The 25,126-nt window shown below is 43.0% G+C and overlaps 1 protein-coding gene across 1 annotated transcript; it reads right to left on the reverse strand.

Annotated features, from left to right (window-relative positions):
- Nucleotides 1–18,796: 18,796 nt before the first annotated feature.
- On the reverse strand, nucleotides 18,797–25,010 carry TBR1 (T-box, brain 1). The gene is made up of 6 exons (XM_017838416.1): nucleotides 24,214–25,010; nucleotides 23,665–23,819; nucleotides 23,198–23,319; nucleotides 22,686–22,844; nucleotides 21,776–21,837; nucleotides 18,797–19,711 (listed from the first exon to the last, which is right to left on the reverse strand). Exons 1-6 carry the CDS (start codon nucleotides 24,903–24,905, stop codon nucleotides 18,868–18,870), a joined length of 2,034 nt encoding a protein of 677 aa, XP_017693905.1. The 5' UTR covers nucleotides 24,906–25,010; the 3' UTR covers nucleotides 18,797–18,867.
- Between the last annotated feature and the right edge of the window lie 116 nt (nucleotides 25,011–25,126).

Consider the following 25,126-nt stretch of genomic DNA (forward strand, 5'->3'; position numbering starts at 1 on the left):
AGTTTGAGGGAAACATTTTAAGATTTTTCTTTCAAGGATATTCTATAACAATTTTTACTTCCACATACCTCAGCTGTTAGCTTTCCAGTCCACCTTGTTATTTCTATGGAGTCCCTAGTAATCTTCGTATCATCACAGACGTTAATCTTATTTCACTCCTGAAAACTACAAAAGATCATTTCACCATGCTTACCACCATGTTAGGGAACTTCCCTAGCCAGCAAGAAGTGTTTCTTCTCTTTTCTTGCTTGGCCTCCATCACACATGCTACAGATACAATCGTGTTGGTTCTTCTTTACCTTTGCATTCTGTTGCCTGACCTTGGGAAGAAGAACACACATATGTAATATCTTCCTTTAAATGTGTAATAATAATGAATATAAGCATTCACATTCTGAAAGCCAAGTACAGGCATTAAAGATCATCTGTTGATTGCTGGTAGCCCTCACAGCACAGAGCCATGATTAGCTGCTGGGCACGAGCAACCTTAAAAACTGAAAATTGTAGTGGCCATTTTCAACTGACCTTTGTGTGCTGTTTTACATTGAAAAAGGACACATTCAGATAATATTATCAAAAGACATAACATTTGCATGCTACCTCTGCACAGACACAAACAAGCATTAGCGTATTATCTCTGCAAAGACATAAGTTATTGTAGCCATACTAAGCCAGAGGTTTGCTGAAATCTAGGGAAGAGGGAATGCTAGGTCTTCACACAGAAAAAAAAATGATACAAAAACACACCGGGATATTTGTGATTAATAATAATGTCTCTAAAAGCAACATTAATTATAATTACATGGGTTACTAACCTTTACAGAGTCCACACAAATATTCATTGGATTCCCCTGTCCATTCTATGCCTTATGTGACAATAAAGGTGATATTCTGAGAATACATATCTTTATCAGGGTAAAGCCCACTCCATTGAAGCATGTTTTAACCTAATAATTCCTCTAGCATATTGCAATTATTAGACTAACTGCTATTAATGAAAACCCAACTATTCAGTCCTATGTCTGGCTCTGTAACAGATGTCATACATATTGTTTAACAAGTAGTTCATGTCTCTTGACACTATTTTACCACTTGTAAAATAAGAATGCTATTGAGATCATTGAATAGTAGATATTATAGAAGTAGAATGCATTGACTATTATTTGTTGTATTATTATTATTTAATGTAACATATGGATGCAAAATTCTGGCTTGTTTGACCAGGAAGACAGCCTTATATGTTTTAAATTAAATTAGCATAGAAAAAAAATTAAGCAAACAGACTATCTCAAACAGGAAATGAAATAAACAGTATGGAGCTCTTTAAATACATAACAAGTAATCAGCAAAAGGGCTGTGAAAGGAACCTGAGTGGGAAGCTTGTGACCAGTGAGGCTGATACTGCTGGAAGCCTGAATGAAAGTTAAAAGGCTCCATGACTAGGCCAGACTATACAGGCAATTAGAAGTGCTGAATGTTGCCAAGGCATCAGGCCAACAAGAATTACAACTCAACAAACTGAATGAAGGAGAGTGGGGGGAGAAAAAAAAAGAAAAAGGGAAAAAAAAAAAGGCTTTAATTAAATATTTGAGATCTCACAAGGGATGGGGAAAGTGCCAGGTAACTGGAAGATGGTTAACTAAACAGAGGGGGTCTGTTCACTCATTAATGCGTGGGGGAATTTACAAATGTAACTTCTACTACCATTAATTGGAGCTACAGTAAAAGAGTGATGTCAGTGTACACTAGTGGGGAAAGGCTCTTGTTACCTTGTCTGTTCTTACCTCATAAGGGTTCATTGAAGAGTTGTGGGGTGATTTATTAATCTGAATGAAAAAGGTCATGAAGATAGAACTTCTTGAAACAAAAATTTGTACTACTCTAAGTGCAGGACGATCCCAGAATAATGCAATATTTTCCTAAGAACTTTTCTTAGCAGTGTTTTAGAACTGTGCAAAAATTTATTCTGCCATGCACCTCAGAAATCCCAAAATAACCCTGTGGGACATGTGTCAGATTCAAAGTGGATAAAATAACTTCATTTCTGCAATTGCTTGTCAGGAGAGTCACCAGTTGGGATGATTTGATTGTGCCTGTGCTGGAATGAAAGAGGGAAATGAAACCAGCAGGTCACTCACCCGTGAAGAAACAGGAGGAAAGAGGAGAACAAGGGTTCTTGTGAAAGAACTCAGCACTGGCAAGGATAGGCTAAGAACTGCAATTGTACTATGTCACTGGACCCAGTTAGAAACTCTATAGATGCAATTACTTCAGATAAGCTTATATACATTTTTATGCAGCTCCAAATTCTATGGTTTTCCCAACATATATCACATGTCAAACTTTAAATGTGTTTTAGTTATAATACACCATTTTGTTGTGCACTGTTCCTCAATTAAGTCTAAAGTTTGTTCAAAACAAAATTTTAAGCTTCATTGTTCCTATAGCATAAAATGAAGGCAGAAATTACCTACAGGATAAAAAGAGGTTTGTATTTTTTTCAGCCACAATCAGAGAAATTTTGGAATATGTAAAAATATGCAGTATTTTCAGAGTCCATGAATGAAATCCAGAAATAATTTTAGTAATTCTTTCTAATACATAAAGTAGAGAAATAAGGGCCAGGAAGCTTGTGTCAGGGTCCTGTCTTTGTTATTTTATCACTATTTTTAAGTGAAAAGGAGGAACCATCGGAGTTTCAGAGCACGGCATTTAAAAAGGGCAGAACTCAGCATCAGTTCACCACATGATGATATGTTGTGGGGTGGTTTACAATAAGAAATCTATTAAAAAAACAAACAAACAAACAAAAACAGAAACCAAAGAAAAAAGCCTTCACAGTCTTGAGGCCCCATAGAATCTTTAAAACTAAAACTGCCCTCAGATGTTCAAGAACTAGAAGTCTCAAGTGAAATATGTCTATACTAGCACATTTAAAAAGAATTAGTATTCTCAACTTTTACTAGTGCTTTACCAGAAAAGTGGTCAGGTGGCCACCTCAATAAGCCAAATGTTATTTAAACTTGGACTTGGATTCCTATTTCATTATAGGAATAATACAGTGTATCTTAAAGGGCATTAGAACAACAAATTAAAATTATAACTACAACTAACAGTAAATGAGAGAGATAGTCATTAAAGTATTTATGGTTCCTGAAGACAAATTTTCTGTCACCTTCACAGTGTTACCTTATAAAAAGTAGCTACCAAGAACTGTTCACTTTTTTCTCTTTCCTACTCTCCTGGAAATATGGACATCTGTAAAGGACAGAAAAGATTCACATCTGCAATTGCTATGAAAGAGAGTTTATTTCAAAAGTACATCCTTTATGGCCATAACAGAATTAAATACTATATGACAATCAATTCAGCTAGTATTTTTATATAGAACTTAAATTCTGACACAAGAGCCAGTCAATGTTACTAGCCAAGTCTGTTAAATTTCTCAAGATTAAGATGGGAAAAAATGGAAAATCTTCACATTAAGGTGGTGGGCTATATTGTAGCTTAATTTATAATTTCCAGGCGTATAAGGCAAGCATAGACAGACCATATGTCTTTTCTTGGCCTTTAAATGCTCCTATTTTCCACTAGACTTGCCTTTTTCTCCATCTATTGGCAACCATACCATTTGCTATTCAGGTGATTGGCTGTAATGAGCCAACTCCTGTTTCCATATGAATAACCACTTTTTTCCCCAATTACTTAAGCTGCCAGCAAGTCACTGGTGTCATGTTCTTTGATGCAAATCTGACTGTCAATAGACTACATAAAGGGAGAATTTATGATGATATCCTTAGCTTAATATTTTTTGTAAATGCTATTCAGTTTAGCTTCCAAGGAACATGGGGAAGGCAGCAATGGTCCACAGCAAGAAGTAAGAATATCTTTAATTGGCTTTGTGCTCCACATGCCCTTGTAATCAGCCTTCCCATATGGTAGTCTGAAATAAATTTATCAATCTCAATTTATGTATTTATGTCACTTTAAAAGGTCCATTTTAGTCAATATCAAAATCTATAAAATGTCGCATTTAATTTTAAGTTTGTAATTAAAAAAGTTAGAACACTGAATACATAGTTTGATATTTGCAATTTTTGGAAATAAGCAGACACACAAAATAGCATGGGAGGGGGGGATTTTCTGAGGCAAATGAACACCAGTTATTAACAATACAAGAACTAAATATATAATTTTAACTCACTTTTTTAAAAGGTCATTTCTTTTTAATCTTTCTTAAGTGGGCTTGGATATTTTTCACTTAAAGGGAAACAGCTTACATTTTGCAAGCAATAAACCTTATTCTTGAAATGCATAAGTGTGATAATGGGGTAAGGGGCAGATTCCTTGCTGGTATTGGCACTCCTGATTGCAAGCACCATGTTTGACAGTAAATAGCTACAGAGTAAACTGTTTTCCATTTACAAAATTGCTATAATAAAATTCTAATGCGAACCAATAAAAACAATGTTAGCCAGTATTCAAGGCTTTGTCTATTTACTGCGTACCTTCAAACCTGTATCATTTCAGGATGCCCCTCCGGGTCTCTACCAAGTAGATTTTCCAAGTGTTGCCCATTTTTTCCAGGTGATTCCAGTTAAATACCATTTTTAAGCCTCTGAGTGATTTTGTAAACATCAGCTTCTGCAATATAGACACCAGCAGCCAATCTAAGGGGAAGGACAAATTCATATTGTACATATTTTAAATGGCTGTTGGTCTTACAAAACTCAGATCCAGTTCTGCATGTTCGCAGGTGCTCTCAATCAGGACTTTACCTATAAACTAATTATGTCCTGAACGAAGATCTTTTATAACAGCAGGCGTCCTTAAAAACCACTGCTCTTTTGCTGAAAGAGTTTCTGGGTCTGTTTTTTTATTGTTGAAAACACAATAATAAATTATTGTTTACGTAAGGTTGACAGCACTTTTCTCAGAGCTGAGACAAAACAAGAAGCCAGCAAAAGGAAGACAGGTGAAAAGTGAAAATATTTCTTTAACAATCTGATAAGAGTTATATTATCTTTGATTGTGATCATTTACAAATAGGAAAGGTCCTGCCTAATCTCTGTAAGCAAAAAGAAAAAGTAACTGCTAAACTTGAAATTCATTAGTTAAATATATTTAATACCAAATGAAACAAAACAGTAATGTTAAATTCAGTGGGCTTAATTAACCTGCAAAAATACAAATATCTTTTTAAGCTTAAAGTTGCTGTTTAATGATAGCCTGGGTTTGTTATTATTATTGGGCTAAAAATTGATCTTAGAAGCATACATAAAATCAAAGCAGCTCAAAGGTTTCTCTGATTACTTAAGACTAGGACTGGATTTGACTCTATACTGATCAGGGTTTTCTCCCCACATGATGCAGTAGCACATAAATAAAGAGAAATGAATTTTGTAATCCATTAAGTTTGGTAGAGAAGTTAATTAGAATTTATACAAATAATCCTCTACAGGTTTTTTCAACAACACATTTTCAAAAGTGTTTGAAGACTATTGCCCATTATAAAGTATATAGTCAAGCAAAGCTGGCTGCCACAAACTCTAAAGGAGCATTGCTTATCAGGTACCAGGTCAAGGGCATTTAGACCCTGGAAGGAACAATCTCTGATGGGATTTCCAAAAAGTTAAGGTACCTGCCTGCTCTCTAGTTGCCTAAATGCGTTCAAGTCTCTTAAATACTAATGGACTAATGCAAGGCACAGACTAGCTGGTGCCTACATTTGAAATCTGCTCTCAAATCTCATTTGCAGATTGGCCAGATGGTCATTAGTGTGGAGGTGTTCTCCAGGCAGACTTGCTTTCAGGGCAGTTTTTTTTAAGTTTTTTGGGGGTTGGGGAAGGAGAAAAGGAAGTCTTTTTCGGTTGTAGGTTTTTAGTGGGGTTTTATGGTATTTGGGGTTTTTTGTTGGTTGTGGTTTGGGGTTTTTTTCAGTTAAGATTAGTAACAGCTAGGAAGGGGTGAATAAAAGCTGAGCTACAACAGAATATTCTCTAGTTTGGTGTATTTAAGAAAGTGCTTGCAATTTAATCCAGAGAGACCAATAAACAGTAGACTAAAATAAAAAGGCAGAAGGCTGCAGTGTCAAAGTGCTGTTAAAGTACATGAGAAAAGCAATCCACTTGGGGTTCACTGTAACACTTCTAATAATGAGCTTCCCATATTTAGACACAAGAGATAGCAAATTCAAACCCCCTGGAAAGAATACAATACAGTTATACAACAACATAGCAAACTGTATTTGTTTTGTTATTACTACCTATGCACCCTATGGTTTCTTTAGGGGAGATGATATGATATCTTTATACTGTAGTGTGTAAAATAGTCTGAAATCTCTTTTTGACACCAGTAATGCACCAAAATCCTTCCTAAATATTGAAAGACCTCCAACTTGATGCTAAGCTTGATCTTACTCATCACTGAAAAAAAATAAAATGTTTTGTTACTGTATTTCTCTCTGAGAGGTTTTCAAAATCCTTCCAGTCAGTACATGAGATAGGATACATATTGTCGGGGATAAGTTGTTAAAGTGAATTTGAAATGTGCTTCTCAAAATATCGTTTACACATTTACCAGATGGTAAAATAAACATGTAAATTGTTATCGAGTATACACCAACTTTATACTACAATTTTACCCACTGTAGAAATGGTGTAAAAATGTTGAATATAGTGTTACTTGTTCATTTAATAGTTTATTAACATTTTAAATACATTTGGAGAATAGATTTACTTTCAAAGAAAAAAAATACTTACAAAAGCAGCATTTTAAGCCATTAATCAGGCCAAATTAATGTACTGACTTCTATATTTATCATTCACCTTATCAATAATATGATTAGCATAATTATAGTTGGTTTCTAAGTATTTACATATGTATAGGTGTTACCCATGTTTAATGGTATAGGTTTTAAAAGATAAATTTAAGTTGAAAAAGTGCTAAAAAAGTAATTTTGAGAAGTATAGTTACCAACATCTTAATTAAATGCTGTGATTTTTGGGGTTGTCCAGGATTTGTGGGTCTCCTCCAACTGAGGATATTTTATGATCCTGTGATTCTAAAGTAGCTGCTGTTAGACCAACAGCTCAGTTTGTCACTGGAATTTACTCTTTCAAGAGCCACCCTACACATTCAGAAATATGAAGATGTGGATAATCTATGTATGACAAAGCAGAAGGTGTGTGCTAACAAACGCTTGTATCCAAAGAAAAGAGTAATACATGCACTGTTTAGCCATATGCAGGAACTAAAATCTCCAAGCTCAAGGAGTAACCCTTGTCCTTCCTTAAAATAAAAGGTCACATGCTTGTAATGACTTGTTAATTATCCTGGTAGAAGAGAACAGATGAAGGATTTTGATGGAAGACTGTTGCTTGTACTACCTATGATTCATCTCTGCTTTTGTAATTCTGTTTCTACCGACCAAGCACATCAATTACACTGTGCTATAGGATTTCCTTTCTCACCTTTCAGACTGTGACAGCTCCTTTTTTTTAAAAAAAAATAACTTTATTATTTTGCTGTCTTAGATTTAGGAACTTTCCTCATCTATGAGGACATATATTGACTCAGCGTATTTTCAGTCTTAGATTCCCAGCAGACTCTGAACTGTTTACTCCTTAGGTATGAGCATATCAACTAGTCTTCAAGTTATCTAAGGAATTCTTTGGTCAATGCACACAATGAGGTCTTGGTTTCTCGCATAGGTTTTGTCTGAATTATTTTTTTCGGAGGCTTTTCACAGTATCTAAATTCAGTCTGTCACCAGTCATGAAGCTTCTGTTTACTATTACATTGTGGCTTTACTATCATATGCCCTCAGCACTAAGGTGTTATCACATAAATACAAAAAATACATGATTCTCTAGGGCATTAGCACAGAACTAACTTAAAAGATAAGTTAACTTCATTAATGAATTCTGGAGGAGCTTGCATATCCAATAAATATCCTCTATTAGCAGGTGCCACAACATAAAAAACTCTTAACCAAAATTATCTTTAAATAAAATCATCCCTATACAGGGAACAAGCAGAAAAGCAACAGATAATAAGCTTTAACAAACCTGTCTGGTTTCTCTGACTCAGACTATCAAAGTCTGTGATTTAAGATTCAGAAGTCCTGCTGAAAAGCAAAGTGTCAAAAGCTGCTCCATACTGGGTGCTTGATCAGGGCTCCAGCAGAATCTTCTAGGGAAAGATGAAAAACAAACCAATTGGATGTGAGGACTTTTAAAATACTTTTAAAATACACTTGGAATTTTCTCCTTTACAAAATTACAGAGTCATCAAGGTTGGAAGAGACTTTCAAGATCATCTACTCCAACCATTCATGCAGCGCCACCATAATCACCCCTCAACAATATCCCAAAGTGCCACACCCAGACTCCTCTTGGACATTTCCAGAAACAGCTCCAACCACCTCCCTCGGTAACTTATTCAATGCCTAACCAGTCTTTCAGTGATTTTTTTTTTTCTTTAATATCTAATCTGAACCTCCCCCAGCACAACTTAAGGCCATTTCCTCTCATCCTTTCACTTGGGACATGGTGGAAGGAACTAACCCCAGCCTTGCTACTACAACCTCCTTTCATGTAGTTGTAGAGAGCAACCTACCTTGTGGATTATACTCTTCATCAGAAATATTTTGCAAAAATACATAGAAATATTTGATAATATTGAAGAGATTGACAGTAATAAAGGTTTCATGTGAGAATAAATGATAGTGTAAATTAATTAAATACTCAGAAATCTCTGGAAAGATCTGGTTTGGAAACCATTAGGCAGAAATATAAGTTTAAACTTGAAGAAATAGCCTAAGTGGGATATGGGGAAAATTTATTGATGTGCACAGATAGAAGGTGTTCAATAGCACACCTACAATTACTTCTATTATGAATCAAAAATAAAAAATAGGGGGACGCTTAAAAGTCTGACTACCAAAATCCCTAGTGCATTCAAAGCATATATTGCCTTTAGTATACACACGGGTACTATAGATTGAAGCACTAAACGTGAGAGGGAGCTGCTGAAGAAAGAAATGTCTTCAAAGCCTGAGCCATGGAGCACCAAACACCTCTGCCAACTAACTTCGAAGCAGAGCCTGAGCCAACACTTCTGTAAAGACAGGGTGAGCACTGGAAACTTGTAGCATATGCTGCTATTTACATAACTAATTGTAGCATGCACAGTCAAAAAACAGCCTCTAGCTTTAGCATATACATGCAAAATAATTGATTTTATTATGTACAGAAAATTAGAAGCTGTCAGAAACAAAGCCACCACTAACAGCCGCGAGGAAGAATTTCGAAGATTCATCGCCTAGATTGCAGAGGCTAGTCTTCACACAGTTGTGAGGTTTACAGCTAGAATATAAATCTAGACAAGATTCAGTGACAGCTGATACCCTATCCAAGCTTTTGGTAAAACTGACATACACACACCACAGACTGATGGAGGAGACGCTCAAGAAAAATATTCCCAGTCTCAGACTAGCTGTGGTTTGTCATTGCAGGCATTGTAACACAAGATGAAACTTTGCAAAGGATATTGCAAATATAATAATGATCTCATCTTAAACAAAATAAAAAGGAAGAAAAATGTGATGGCATAGATTAAAAGCACTAGCTGAGTTGCTCCTAAATGTCTGATGAAAAACAGAAGGACACCAAGATGTGGGAAAATACAGAAGATAAAAGCTGCATTATACTGGCTACTTTTCTATGGGGAAAAAAAATAATAATGAAAGAAAAAAAAAAGCATAACACTCAGTATTTCTCAGACAAAACAATATGTACATGTAACCCAGAAAATATGGATATTAGTTCTAGAATGTTCTCCTATTACTGAGAAGTAATATTCTTTGAGACAATATTTAATCCTATAGATTAAATCTGTATTGGCTAGACATGACACACTTGTTCTTGCAATCACAGATTGGAATCAAATTTTTATAAAATAATAAATTTTAAGTGCGTTATTTTAAGATATCCTCTGACCTTTAATCTTTTTGAAAATAGTGTTAAAATTCTAATTTTTTTTAATTTAAAAGGCTATGAAGAATCAAAGTTAGATCAGCAGAGGCTCCGTAAATTATGATGCAACACCCATAAATCCAAGAGTTCACCTGTTAAAGCTGCTGAAGAAAAACCTTAGAAACGGACACCCTGGTTAGACAACTCCAAATGCTAAAAATGTTTACATTGTAGATTCTTATAAAATGTGTCATATTAAATGTTTTATGTGAGTTAAACCCTTTACAATCACAAGAAATTTTGAGTAAATGTAAATTTAAAAGTCTGGGTACAAAAGGAAGCAGCCTTCCATGGATCTCATCCTTTTCATTAATACTGAGCAAGGCTTTCCTTGTTTAGCATCCTCCACAGAAGGAGTTAAAGGAGAAAACACTTGTCTGCATGCTCAAGCTCTAAACAGAACAAGCCATGGAAGAGCCAGTGAAGTGCCTCTCAGTAAGGAAAAGGTTGGTGGAGAGAAGGGCAGGGGCTGGAACTCACGGAGAGCTTTGGAGATCTACCAGGGGAAGAGATCAGAGGCTGCCTGGGGACTACCGGTGTATGTTCATCAGATTAGAGCTCTGCTGCTTCATCACCTCGGAATTCAGCGATTTTATGCGTGATCCTAAACACTTGGAGGGCAGGTTTTGGGTCGTAGATAAGCCCATCTCATACCTGTCTGAAAGAGATCACCAGCTTCTTGCTGTCCTGCCCTTGAACCCACCAGCCTGGCAGCCTTTCCCATGCAATAGCACTATCACCATCCAAGTGATGGATCCAAAAGCTGAACTAACAGGAAAACAACCCTCGTGAAAAGGGTCAAGTACACAGAACTACACTTGAAATCTCCTAGATCCTTATCCTGAGGCAACTGTAAATATAAAAACAAATTCAAAATTAAATATAGTTACTGTTTAGCACATTGCGTATTTAGCACAAGCATTGCCCTTTTCCCTCTATAACTGGAAAACGTGACCACAGTGACACAACTGCATTTTAATTACCAACAGGAAAAAAAGCACCCCAAAACCCACAACTGAAAGCACTGCTAAAGTGATCTGGCAATGACTTATGTGCACATATATGCTAAACATTACACTGCTACAGGACAATTATTTGTGTTGTTTCGTCAGTTATAATGTATTTGGAAAATAAGCATACACAGGTAATGGACTACTGTGGGGTCTGGCCTTTCAGGTTACATCTGACTAAATGGCCTTTGGGACAATATAGTCCTGAAGAAATCTTACATCCACATGTTGTAAAAATAAGTTTTATGTTAATTTTTATAGGCCCATATTTTATTTCTGCCATTACACTTCATATTACTTTAACTAACATCTGCTTATACAAATGAATCTGTTTGTTATTTAAAAAAAAAAAAAAATTTAAAATCATTTTCATTTATATAAATGATCAGAGATAAGTGAACAATATATGGAAATACAATAAAATAACTGAAACACTGAAATATTTAAAAATACAATACTGAATGTTAACACCAGAGTGGTTTTATGATATTTAACACAAAGAAAAAAAGAGCTACATTAGACAAGACTTCAAAGAAGATAAAAAGGATTTGGGCATTACAAAATACCAGACACTTATAAGAAGAACTGAAAATATCTGGTTAACTTCTTTCCTTTCAATTTTGGAACATTTTTTTTATGTTGAAAGAATATAGTTGGCCTAAATATTGCCCCTAAAAAGTGGCAAATTCTTGTATAACATACACCAAGAAAACTGCTTTTGATTCAATTATTAAGACAATTTAATCATTGAAATCAACAATAAGAAGAAATTAAGCTTCAATTATTTTATAATCTAAACAGAGAGAAACAAAAATGTAAGTACCGTAAGATATGAGTTGATGTTTTCATAATTATTTTAATGCAGGAGAAACAAATATGTATATTGAATTATTATTTGGTCCTATTCATTTCATCAAACAGCACCTGCTTTGGATAGTATCTAAACCACAAGAGGAGACAATCAGATTGTTTCAATACAAAGCAGTATTGAACCACTGAAGCCCATGAAATGACATAACTATAAACCAGCTGAGGATTTAATCCATGCTATTCTGACCCTAACTCTGCAACAAATGCCACTCCTCAATGCGTATCTGAAATAACTGCTCGATAACGTGCCCAAGAATAAAACTGTAAAAACTGTGAAAGTCATTTAGAACCACAGGCATTTTAGAACCATTGGAGATTTTTCAGTCAGATTTTCATTATTTCTAGACATGGGTGACTAAACCACTTGGAGATTTTTGAAAAATGCCCCTGCCCCTCATCACTTATACACTGTGGGTTCCGTAGGAAAGTCAGGAATTGACCACAGAATGCAAAACCTTTTACCTCTTCTTCAATACCTTGCATATAATTCAAATTAAATGTTCCCTTCTCCTAATGCAAGAGTAAACTGAGCTACCAGGAGGGAGCTTACACAAGCTTAAAATAATACCTATGTACAAAACCCTCACATTTTAGAAACACAGTGGGGGAATGCGGGGAGAGGGGAGATGCCTCAAGGGTTTGCTGAGAGGGGATGTAGTGTGAGGAGCGGTTGTTTCTCTGTGTTACTGCACCACAGGTCTTATTTAGTAACATGTAGGTACTGATCACAGAGCAAGAGGCAAGAGAGGAGGTGCTCCCGCCAGGCCCTCGACTGGAATTCTCAGACAATGTGAGGTGAACCCCAACTTTGCCCAGGGCCAGAGAGCAGCCACCATATTTCCACAATGTCTCCAGTAGGAGGTCTATGGAAGATGGAAATGTGACAGCCTAGTTGTGATCAACTCCACATAAAAAAGCCTCCCCTTCAGCAAACATTTTCACAAAGGTCAATAAGCTGTAATCGGGGTGTTGATCAATCACTAAAAACATTTTTAACTTACATTTATGATTTCAATTTAATTCTCGGTGGGTAGGTGTCTTCATCTAAACTAGGACACCTTTCAGCAGCATAAAATTTCTCTCAACGCAAAATATCGGTGTTGCTCTCTCACCCTTCAGTCCCAGATCATTATCTGCTTTCTGGACAAACAAAAGCAGCCAACATGTAACTAAATATAATTGAAGAAAGAAACTTACTTACAAAAAGTAATTCCTTAGCATGGCCCACAGAAATTAAGATGTGACTTTCAGAATGTTTAAATTACATGTCAATACTGTCAGTTAAAAAAAAAAATTACCCAAGCAAGCCAAAACATTATACTTCAAATGACTGAAATAGGAGCTTGGATGATGTGCTTTGGTAACTCATCAATGCAATGTTTCTGCTATATTAAAAAAAAAATCAAATTATTCAGTGTATCCTAAATCAGTCAGTCACTTCAAGGTACAGGAATATCACAGTTATTGAAAAAGGCCTTGATCCTGAAAACATTTATGTCTGTGAATTTTTAGACAAGTGAATAGTCTTTGTAGGACTGACCTCTTACTTTATGTTGTTCACACATATGAACTTGTATGCACGATCAGAGACTAAGGCAGAAATACACATTTACAAGCTATCAACATTTTACCTAAAATGTCTCTTAAAACAGATTCAAAATCATTACCAGCTGTTTCTTATTTAAAGCTTCCTATTAATCTAGTAGTATAGATAGTTTTACACAGAAGCAAGGTACCTGAAGTTTTCATCCATTTTGCCTCCAGTTCAAAAAAAAAAAAAATTAACCTAAAAAGTCAACTTAAAACTAACGAGATCATTCATACCCACATCAGCCCCTTTGCGTTAGAAACACTCCAAATGACAAATCGCAATGATAGCATAAATAAAACATCACAGATTTTATTGTGTAATATATTTTATAAGGTAAAAAGTTATATCTAATCAGTAATGACAGCCTTCGATCCTAATGGATTCATAATTATTCTACATCTAAGAAGGAAAATGTTACATATGCTCAAAAAGTCAAGATTTATATATAAATATTTCAACCAAGAACTGTTTTTTTCAGATATATATATTTGAACAAATGGGCAGCTTTCAACGGACGACACTCTGAAATAAGCAGTGCTTTTGTTTGCATTTCCAGATTAATATGCATTCTGATAAAAGCATGAAATGTTATCACTAAGCTGTGCGGCTCTCTAGACCTACCACAAATATACTATCTGGAAAGAACTGGGTACTGAACGCAAACAGTCTGCTCCCTTCCATCTACTTATCACTCTGCTGTTTCAATATTTTTTTTCTTTGACTTTGCCCCTGTATCTTAGCAAGTGACACATTCCCCACTAGAAACCACATTCATGACAATTTTTAATACTTAAAATCAGAACTTGTGTCCATTCTGCACAGAAACAGTACCTGGAAAGCATACATTCATGCAAAATCCTTTTTTTTCCCTGCTTTTTCCAATACACACATTCTTTTTTTGTATCACGGCGATTTTAAAATTGTTCTATGCAATTTAAATAAGATTTCCAAAAACAGTAACCTTTTACAGGGATAAATCGGAGCCTTTCCAGTTGACAAAGTAATTTGGGAGGGACATGCAAAGCACCTGAAAAAACACACTGCGTAGAAAACCATTTTAACTATAGCAACAGCACTCACTGCATAATGTTATAAGGAAAATTATGCAATTAGGTCTCTTATCAGACTTATGAAAATTTAGATTTATGCCATTTGGGGGAATAAAAAAAGAAAAATCATTGTTCACCATATCTCCCTTGAACACTACCTAGGGGAGGGGAGTGATGACCAGACAGCAAAAATTAAGAAGAACGTGTCCCACCTTACGCCTATTCTGCCAATCTGTCGTGGTTGTTCTTCTAGCTCCATAGGTTTACGTGGGGGTTTTTTCCTAATTTTTTTCTTTTTCCTTTTTTTTTTTTCCTGACAAGTAATACAAGACAGATTCTTGCCTTCTTAGGATCTTGCAATCTAGTTTAGACATAGCACGTCAAGTGGTGATGAAAGAAGGTTAGGGTGGGTTTGAAAAGATGAGGATTCCAACAGTAAACGATGCAGAGACATCAGTTTGGTAATGTACACATGTTTTGCATGATTCATTGGACCAAAATGGCCAAAGGAACTTAAAAAGCTGTCAAAGGCATCTTTACCTCTGACCTACCTAGTCATCCATCTGCTTCCTCATACTGTCAATCAAAACCCTCCCATCCTTATCACTATTCTATTACACACATTTTCCACAACCATTTCTCCTCCAGCTCTTAAAAAATATCTTAGCAAACATTTCAATCAGTCATTAAAAACCTTGTTAAAATATGCAATGTGTCATCAAATATGCATAGCGTACTCGTGCAAAATCTGCAGAGCGTAAATCACTGTATTACATTTGTTATAGTATTAATGTGAAACATCGTAGAAAGTATTACCAATAAGAACTTTAAAATACTTTCTACAGATCAGAGCTGAATTTTGTGTTGTATTAAATAAAGCAAAGAAAGGGCAATTGAATAATTATTTTACACAATAATTGTATTTAAAGCCTGTTCAGCATGCCTAGAATAATAATACTAATTACACTTCACATAAAGTTCATGCAATTAGTTGCTGTTCTAACAAATTCATACATGGGGGTTTGCTTCAACTAAACCGAGCGCACTGCAATTTATACACACCGAGTCAAAACCCCTGTGTTCGGTCCTTGGTGAATGCAAACACTAACGTGTCAATAAACATATGTTTAGCAGATATACAGGTGCACCTCTAAAAATAATAATCTAAATAATTATAATAGCAATAAAATTACCTACCGACAGGAAATAGTCTTTTTAACTTCTGCAGCCCTTATCTCTTCCACTCTCTTGCAGAAAGAGTTATGGAATTATCCTGTCGAAAAAGTTACGGAATAACATCAACCACTCACGCACGGGAAAGAATTTTGTTCGGACCTGTCACACGTTACGTATTTGTTCCAGACCCGCTGGATAAGCCCCGCTAAACAAGACCTGGCGGACCCCTCCCCGAGGAGCGGTGTGCCCGGGGTGACTCCCCGGCGGGCAGCAGCCGCAGCGGGGAGGCGGGCGGGGAACGCCGCGGTGCCTCGGGCCGCTCCTCTTGTCCGCTCGGGGGGCAGTGCATCGGAACCGGCAGCGGCGGGGGGGAAGGGGGGCCGCTTTTGCCGGCCGAGAGCGAGAAAGGAGAGCCAGGAACATGCCATGATATATTTAGGGTGCGGGAAGCCCCGGGACAGCCGCACTGAGGGGCAACCCGAGCCCGCGGGAGGCAGAGAGGTGCGGGCGGTGTGCGTGGGAACTCGTGCGGCGCCCCGGCCTCTGCTGCTCGGGGAAGGCGGCCGGGGAAGGGCACGCACCGCCCGCGCTGCTCCCAGGGGCGCTCCCGAGGAGGCACTGCCCCCACGACCCATCTCAGCGAGGGGCGTCCCGGGGCAGCACCGTGAGCCCGACGGCACTGCGGGGCAGGCGCCGCCGCCCCAGGTTGGTGGCCGCGGGGCCTCAAGCGGGCGATGTGGGCGGTGGAGGCGGTGGAGGCGCTGGGGGCGCAGGGACTCCGCACCTCGGGGGGCGGGGGAGGGGAAATGCAATTCGGCTGCTCAGGTGCCCCCCGTCAATACTGCGACAGAACAAAATGCCCCTGACAACTCTGCACCTGCGCTTACCCACCGCGGAGTCAAGAGTAAACCTGGCCTGTTATCTCCACCCCCCGAGGACTCGGCCCTCGCGGGTACCGGGCTGACGCCTCTCCTAAAGCCCACAGGTGGGTGACTCTCAAGGGAGCAGCGTCCCGGGGCGGCTAGCACGTGGTGCTGCAGGAGTGGGGGCTCAGCTCCCGCTCAGCGGGGCAGGCTGCTCCCCCGAAAGGGCGCCCGCCTTGGGGGCACCGCGGGGCTCCGCCAGCGCAGCTCTCGCCCCAGGGAGGTGAGGGCAGGCTGCGGGCGGGCAGCGCTGCGTCCCTCGCCTCTGCTCAGCCAGCAAAGGCACCCCACGCCCCGCACCAGGCACCTCTCCCGCCTGCAAAGTGCTGTAAGGGTTTTTAAACGTCAAACACGGGGATAGTTACAAACGTCTCAAACCTGAGGGGGTTTCATCTCCCTCTTTCTACGACTGCAAACCTCCACACTTGGCCACGTCGTGTAAGCACTCTCCGCTACGCTCTTCCCCCCCACCAAAAAAAAGGACAAACGCGGGGCAAGCCGACCACCTCGGTCAGGGAGGGCAGCGGCGGGACTCCCGCCCCAGAGCCTCGTGGAGAGCTCCGCCAGCCTCTTCTCCTTAGCCGCACCCGATCTCCTGTTTGCAAAACGGCGAAGTGCTTTTTCCAACACGACGTTAATGTTTTGCCAGGTTTATTTTACTTGTTATACACAGACGATACAAACGGGCAAAAACCGAAACATTTCTCAATGGAGCATGTACTGGTATAAATTATTCAGTTCCACAGACGTAACAGAACAAATATAAAAATCACAACATTCGATTTACAGAAGAGTCAAAAATATACACACGTTTATGACCCTGAATTTCTATTAGGAAATTTCCCCATCGAGTGTAATCTAGACTGAATATTTAGCCTGATGCATATTTCAGTTTGTAATTGGTGTTTTTTCCATATAAAAATGTGTTAATTGTATAGATTTGCTACTCAAAATTCGAAGACTTATTCTGCTTCACCGGGGGGGAGTCCTGGAGGGATATTATTTCTCCTTCAATAATGTAATAAGAGGCTTACAGGAAAGATCACTCTTACTTTCGATGTGCATTTGATTCCCCAGGAAGTCAGATCTCGGTCAGCTACTTTATGAAAAAGTCAATTCCAAAACTAAATGCAGTAAAATATACAACTCACAACTCATCTTCACTGGACTACACTATGGTTACCAACAATTCAGTCGTCTATATCTTTTTTCTTCTTTTTTCTTTTTTTTCCTTTTTTTCTTTTTTTTTCTTTTTTTCCTTTTTTTTTTTTTTAAGATTATTCATTACAAAGATTTACAGCAATATAAAGAAAGAGGGGGAAACTGCAAAGAAATTTGAAAATAGTTTATCAGCATATTTGGCACCTGCGGGGACCAGTAATGGATTTGGCACTTGGGGGCGGGGGGGGGATACCACAGAAAATAATATTGCTGATCTCGAGCTATTCCTTTTAAAGAAAAATAAGAGGCAGTTAATTTTGCTTTTGGAAGGCGTCATGCTACTTTAATCGACTTTCCTACGAGATGTATTTCTGTTCTTTTGAAGGGAAAACTGAGCTATTCCTTAACTGTGTTAGCCCAGGGCACCGCGTAATTATTTCATGCGAGGAATTGGAGAGAAAGTGAGAAACCCATTACTCGCTGCTACAGCTATGGACCACTTATATTTCCAGAGGCATTTAGGAAGAGTGTGTACCTGGGGAGGGGCACGAGGAAGAGGGAGCAAAGTGCGGGCAAGGGGGTAAAGAAATTTAAACAGGATTTAAGTTTTGTGACTTAACAATGAAAACAAAACAAAAAAATCCAAACAAATAATAAATAAACAGAACCAAAGAAAAGTAGTCTGTTACAATAAATTAAATACTATGTACAGGCATTTCACAGGCTCTTTTCCCCACTATTACTGTTTCCCCTAGAATCCATCCGTGGTAAAAGGAAGGAAGCGCTGTACGGTTTGAGAGTCTAAGCATCCTACTGATCAGTGGGTTTCGGATCGGCAGTGCCCCCCACGCCCCCGGGGCGCCGCCGGGCCGGGCCGGGCCGGGCGGGGAGCGGGGCGAGGGGGGCGGCGGCGGCCGCGGCTCAGCCAGCCTGCCTGCCTCCCTGCCGGGCCGGGCCGGGCCGGGGCACGGATGGGGCATCAGGGGCGGGGGTCAGTGCGCTAACGCGGAGGAGTTATTGTGCAAAAGGACGGCGGGCCGGCGGCCGCGCCTAGCTGTGCGAGTAGAAGCCGTAGTAGCCGATGTCCTTGGCGCAGGTCTTTTCGCAGTCCCGCTGGGTAAGCACCTCGCTCTTGAGGGGCGAGGAGCTCTCGGACACCGGGGTGTCCGAGGGGGAGATCCGCCTCCTTTTGGCCTGCTCGTAAATCCCAGAATCAGAGGAGTCGATGGATTTAATGGACGACGGCGTCTCGATCCAGCTGGAGTCGGACAAATCTTTGGGCTTGGAGTCCTCGGCGCCCGGCAAAGGGGACCGCTCGGGGGCCAGGCTCTCCGCCTCCTCCCCCAGGTAGGGATTGCCGGCGGCCATGCGCGCCGCCGCCGCGCTGTTGGGCCAGCAGGAGAGCACGGAGCCCGACTTGCTGCAGTACTGCGGGGGGCTGCGGGCCCCCCAGCCCGAGGGGTCGGCATAGTAGCCCAGCGGCCGCCCGGCGCAGCCGGCCGCCTGCAGCGGCAGCGCCTTGACTCCTGCGGCCGCGTAGGACAGCAGCGTGGCCGCGTTGCCAGCGAAGTCGGTGGCCGTGTCGTAGGCGGAGGCGGCGAAGTCGAGGCGGTTGTTGGCGGGGGCGACGAACCAACGCTGCGGCGAGGGGGCCCCCGGGTCCTCGGCTTGCTGTGGGGAGAGCAGCCCGTTGGTGTGGGGCACGCTGCGGTCGGCGCCGGGCCCCGGGCCGGCTCCTGCCCCGGGGTGGAAGCGGGACTTGGCGTAGTTACTCACGAACTGGTCCTGGAGGAAGGAGCCGGCCATGGCGTAGCGGGCCCCGGGCACGATCTGCGAGCGGGGCGAGTCGTTGGGGGAAGGCGTCAGCCGGTCCATGTCGCAGCCCGTGTAGATCCTGCCCAAGAGAAGGGGAGAGAGCTGGGTGTCCGCCGCAGCCCGGCGCCCTCCTCGGCGCGGCACCCGGCCGGCCGCAGCCCTCGGGGGACGGACGGGAAGGGACGGCGCCGTCCCAGCGCGCTCCTGCCCGACCCGGGAGCTTGCGCTGCTCTCCGGGCTTTGCCTCTGGCACCAGTAGCGCCAATGGCCTTTAACGGGGAAGAGGAAAGAAAGACGGGGGGAAGCACGAAGAGCAAATCGTTCGTAACCTGTTGGCCATTTCTTGACGGGGCCGAGATCCCTCTCTCGGGCCCGAACCCGCATCCCAACGGCGTGAAATTCCGCGCGGTGACACATTGACCGGTCCCGCCACATGCGCAACAGGCAGCCCGGTCATTTGCCGCGAACAGCATGAGTGGCAGACTACGGAATTCTATCGGCTGTTTAACACTTATTATTGGGAGTCGCAGACGAACCATCAACATTTTACCCAGTTTAAATTAAGCTAATCTTTAAACACCTACTGTAGGAAATGTAAAGCCAGACACTTCCAGTGTTCCCTGCATGGCCTATATATAATTCTCCCATGCTGGGCTGCAATTTGCGATTATAAAAACTTTAATGGATGAATAACTACTATCTGTATTTACTTCAGGCTAAAACTGTGCTTTAATTAACCCTCCACGCCTCCTGGAATTTCTTATCCAAAATAAACTTGGCCCTTAAACAAATTCAACGTGCTAGACAACATTGAAGCTTCCCCCTCCCCCCGTCTCCTTTCAAGTGACGCCCTATAAAGTTTTTTTCCTATTAAAAAGAGAAAAGCACTTGTGGCTGGGGGCGAAGGCCGCACAGCCTTTCCAAAGGCTGCACATACACCTCGCAGAGGTCCCGGAGAGCGGGCAGGCCCGGCTGCCGCCCTCCGTGACACCAGGGACAGGGCGGCTCCCCTCCACAGCCGCCGCGACCCCCGCCCGTGGAAGACAGCGGCCGCACCACAAGCTGCCCCCTGAGGAGTTAGAGCTCGGCCTCGGGCCCCTCTCTCACTAGTTCAGCCCTCGGCGTCGTTTCCGCGCTTGTCCTGAAATCCTGCTGCTGGTGGGTGCTAGACTACGGTCCAGCAGAGAGAGGTTGAAGAAGGCGCTGAAGACGCGCTGAGGCGCTCCAAGGGAGGCCGCTTCCCGCCGCAGTTTAGAAAGGAAAAAGGCTTCCCTTCTCAAAGCCGGAGTCCTGTCCCGCAGACCTGGAGCTTGCAGCGGGGCAGGTCAGTTCCAAAACCGCCCGCCCCTTCGGGCATGTGAGCCGCCCTGCGCCCTCCACCTCCCGCTTACCCCGAGGCAGGGGAAGCCTTCCGGCAGGCCTTGCTAGGCCGGGATATCCCCATTCGAGACCCGAGGGCCGGGAAAGGCGGCGGCGGGGGTCGGGGGTTGACGCCCTCCCGGAGCCTCATTCGGAGCGGCACCAGCCGCATCTGCCGCAGAGGGCATGGCTGGTGGGTCAAACCGTGGGAACGCCTCACAGGCGGACGGGCAGCAGCAGTACAGGGACAAACAACGATTAAAACTTCTGAGGCTTTAGCTCCACCCAGAAGGGAGAGGAGGGCGAAAAAAAAATCCAACCCCGGAGAAGAACAAAACGACATGAAGACATTTCCCTCTGGACACCGGCTCTGCGGCCCCCGGGATGATGCAGACCCGGCGGGTTGCCGGGGACTGAGCCCGTGATGCTCGGGTGCTTTTTTCGGAGCCCTTGTGCGCAAGTGAAACGGAAACTTGGAAAGAGGCGCCAAGATACGTGCCAGGAAAAACCAACAACAAAACCGCCGCAAGTGCCAAAGCGAGATGCGGACTCAGGTGCGGGCAGCGCGGCCCCAGGCGTGGAGGCGGCCGCAGGGCTGAGTGGGGCCCCGCAGCAGGGACAGACCCTGCGCGGGAGCGGGCGGGTGCCTTGCTCCCGGAGGGCTCTGGAAAAGCCTGACATTACACATCTCGGTGTGAAATTAAGCCAGCCCGCATCCTAAAGCTTCCCCCTTTGACATGTATGAGCAGCCGGTAGAAGGGTAATAAAAATCAGGTTTACTTACGTGTCATAATTGTCTCGGAATCCTTTTGCGAAAGGGTTGTGATCTATTTTCAGCTGTGTGATCTAGAGAAAGAGAGGAACAGAACTGACGTTGTGAAAGCCTGAAAAATATACCCCACTGCAGCCAACACGTTTTTAAAGGACTAAGGTTTACTCTAATCAATCAAATTGCTTTTAAACCGTGAAAAATAAAGATCTGGCGTGCTTATAGACATCACAGTCTAATTTTAAGATTTGCCTTATTGTAAAAAGTACGATAAAATTTAGTATTTAACCCCATGTTTTAAGACGTGTCAGAATTCCTACTGCAGGCATATGAAGATATTGAAATCCAGAAATGAGGCAAAACGTACGACAGAACGGTATCTAAGAGTTTGCATTTGCATGGAGAAAAATAATTAAGGCGCGAATGTGGACTGAACATATGTCATTTGAAAAGGGGGCACCAGTCTGTAGCAAAGACAGACCACTCCGAAACACATCCAAGGCATTAACGAGCTTTTAATTTGAGGAAGTTTCTCTGTCACCCCCGGCGCAATCAATGAGGATGTTAATTGATCCTTGCAGACTTAAAGCTTAAGCTAACAGCTTAACAGCTAACTGAGCTGTTTCCGACTGGGAGATAAACGCGAAGCAGCGCCCAGCCCCGGGCGGAGGGGCAGGATCGCGCCCGGCCTGGAGGGGAGGGCGATGCCGCTGCGGGAGGGGGCTCCCGGGTTGAAGACGGCACGAGCGGCTATGGCCGTGCTTGGAACTGGTCAGGGCGGAATGGCACAAAGGGAGAGACAGGGAGGCTCATCTCGCGGCGCCGGAGACCCGGGGGAGAGCGCGCAGCCTCCGGGCCGGCTCTGGCGGGGTGTCCTGCGGGGAGCGCGGCGACCGCGAGCGGAATAAACCAGGGAGCTCTTTACATCGGTGTTTTGGTAGGCGGTGACTGCTATGAACTGAGTCTCAGGGAAGGTGAAGGTCTGCACTCTGCCCGGCTGGTTGGTATCCTCTGTCCCATCTTCGTTCACCTCCACCACATGCAAGCGGGGCTGGTACTTGTGGAGGGACTGCAAAACCACCATCTGTCAGGCATGGCAAAAGGAGGGAGGGGGCCGCGGGAAAAAAAAAAAAAAAAAAAGGGAAGAAGAAATTAGAGAGAGAACGACGAGGAGAACGATGTCCGCTGGCCGCCGCCTCCCTGGGACTGCTGCGGGCTCCTCCGGCCGCACCGGGCAGCGGTGCCACCTTGGGCAACGCGCTCGGGGGCGTCGAGGCCCATGGCAAAAAGACGGGAGGACTTTCTCACCACCCCCCCCTTTTATTTTCACCTAACGACACAATCTAAAAAAATACACGTCCTTTCCGAAACGGCAGGATTTTGCCTGAAGCAATAAAAATAATTCCTATAGCAGAGCGTCTGCGTTCCCCCACTGACCTGTCCGTTGTTGTTTGATGCTCCTTTATTGTTTGTAAGTTTTAGTTTCCCAAAGGAGATTTCCTGGCGCATCCAGTGGGCTCCCGTGTTGGGGGAGTCGGGGTGCATGTAAACCCGGTTTCCTAAGCAAAACAGCCAAAAACACAACCACATCACAGTTCTCGCGTATACCTCGGGTTCTGCCCCGAAGCAGCACACGAGGGCGAAGGACCCCGGTAGGTTACCAATATTTTGCTGCCAAAACTGACTCCATTTTAACAGAAAAGGATTAAAACAGCTCTTTCCGAACACATTTTACTTTCTCCTCCACCCTCCGTATAAAAAAAAAAAAAAAAGAAAAACAAAAAAGAAAAAGGCATCGTTGGCTCATTCGCGTTTAAGAATTCGCCAGAGCCAGTTCACGAAGGCATTAATTAATCATTCTCACCTACTATGTGTCGGAAAAAGTGTTAATTGGAGAAACTTGCCTTGTACATTGGTGTCCGCCTTGCCGCAAGGAACCCATTTGCCTCCCTGAAATCTCCAGTGGTTGGGATCCGCCAAAATTACATCCACAAAAATATTGTAGTGAGCCGTGGGGTCGAGACCAGAAATATTAAAGCTTAGGAAAGGGAACATGCGCCTATAAGAAAAAAAAAAGGAAAAGAAAAAGGAAAAGAAAAACGAAAGGGAAGAAGGAAAGCAAACCAGCGACAGGCACACGCGAAGGAACCAGCCGTTGTGCTTTATCCTCACGACTGCCGGTATTGACCGGAAAATAAAAATCAAAAGAAATCCCCTCCCCGGAGAGTCGAGCTTTCCGCGGGGAAGGGATGAGGGTAGCGGGCGCGGGAACTTGGAGGGAGGCAAGGAAGGGTGCCCCGGTGGGGACCGGCACCGACGCTCCCGACGACCAGGGCAGGGACCCCGGTGACGGGCGGACGGCTCCGCCGGAGCGGCGGAGGCTCCGGGCGGCTCCCGCTGCGGAGCCCGCGGCTCAGCCCCGACACCCAGCGAAGGTCCGCGCGGTGGCTTACCTTCCCTGCTTCGTGATGATCATCTCCGTCTGGTGCCGGTGAAATTTCAGCCAGAGTGGCCTGTTGCACAGGTAGACCTGAGCCTTGCCAGGAACCAGCCCCGGCTGGGTGGAGGAGAACTGGTAGAAAGGTGCCCCTTGGTAGGAATGACCATACTGCTGGGGGTACGGGTAGCCCGCCGTGGGGTAGCCTTGCGGAGAAGAGTTGGACAGGAGGCTGTTATAAGCTCCGTTGGTGATCACAGGATGGTGAGCCATGTAGCGGCTGGGGCTGGCGATGGAGAAGGCTGGGTGAGCAGGTCCATGCTGGCTGGGATAAGGGAACATGGTACTAGGAGCAGAGGCAGCAGACTGGGGCTGGCTGGACTGAGAGAGCAGATAGCGATCTGCAGCAGATCCATCGAAACTGTGACGAAGCTCAGAGACCCCGTCCAAGACGGGAGAGAGTTTATTTCTCTGGACGTCCCCTGGTGTGTCCTTGGAGTCAGGAAAATTGTCTGTATCTGACTGATTCGTCATCCCCCTGGTAATTTTTTTCAAAGGTGAACTTCTCTCCAGGTTGTCAGTGGTCGAGATAATGGGATGATCATGCAAGGCAAGCTCAGATCCGCCTGCATGTGGGTAACTGCTGCTCACATTGAGAAATTTCTTGGAGAGCATGATAGAGGGAGAAAGACAATGCTCCAGCTGCATAGCTCTAGCACCACAGTAATAACCCTTCAGTCCCTGGATCTGAAAGGGCTCCTTAGTATCAGAAGCTAGACATCCTGGGACCCTCACTAGGCAGAAAGCACTTCATCCACCAAATGCTTCCCAAACGTTTGATTTACTTTTTTTTTTTTTTTTTTTTTTTTTTTTTTTTTTTTTTTTTTTTTTTTCCTTCCTCCCTTCCCAGGGAGAAGAGATTGGCCAAT

This window comes from Lepidothrix coronata, unplaced genomic scaffold (genome assembly GCF_001604755.1).
Source record: "Lepidothrix coronata isolate B3197 unplaced genomic scaffold, Lepidothrix_coronata-1.0 Scaffold338, whole genome shotgun sequence".
Lineage (NCBI taxonomy): Eukaryota > Metazoa > Chordata > Aves > Passeriformes > Pipridae > Lepidothrix > Lepidothrix coronata.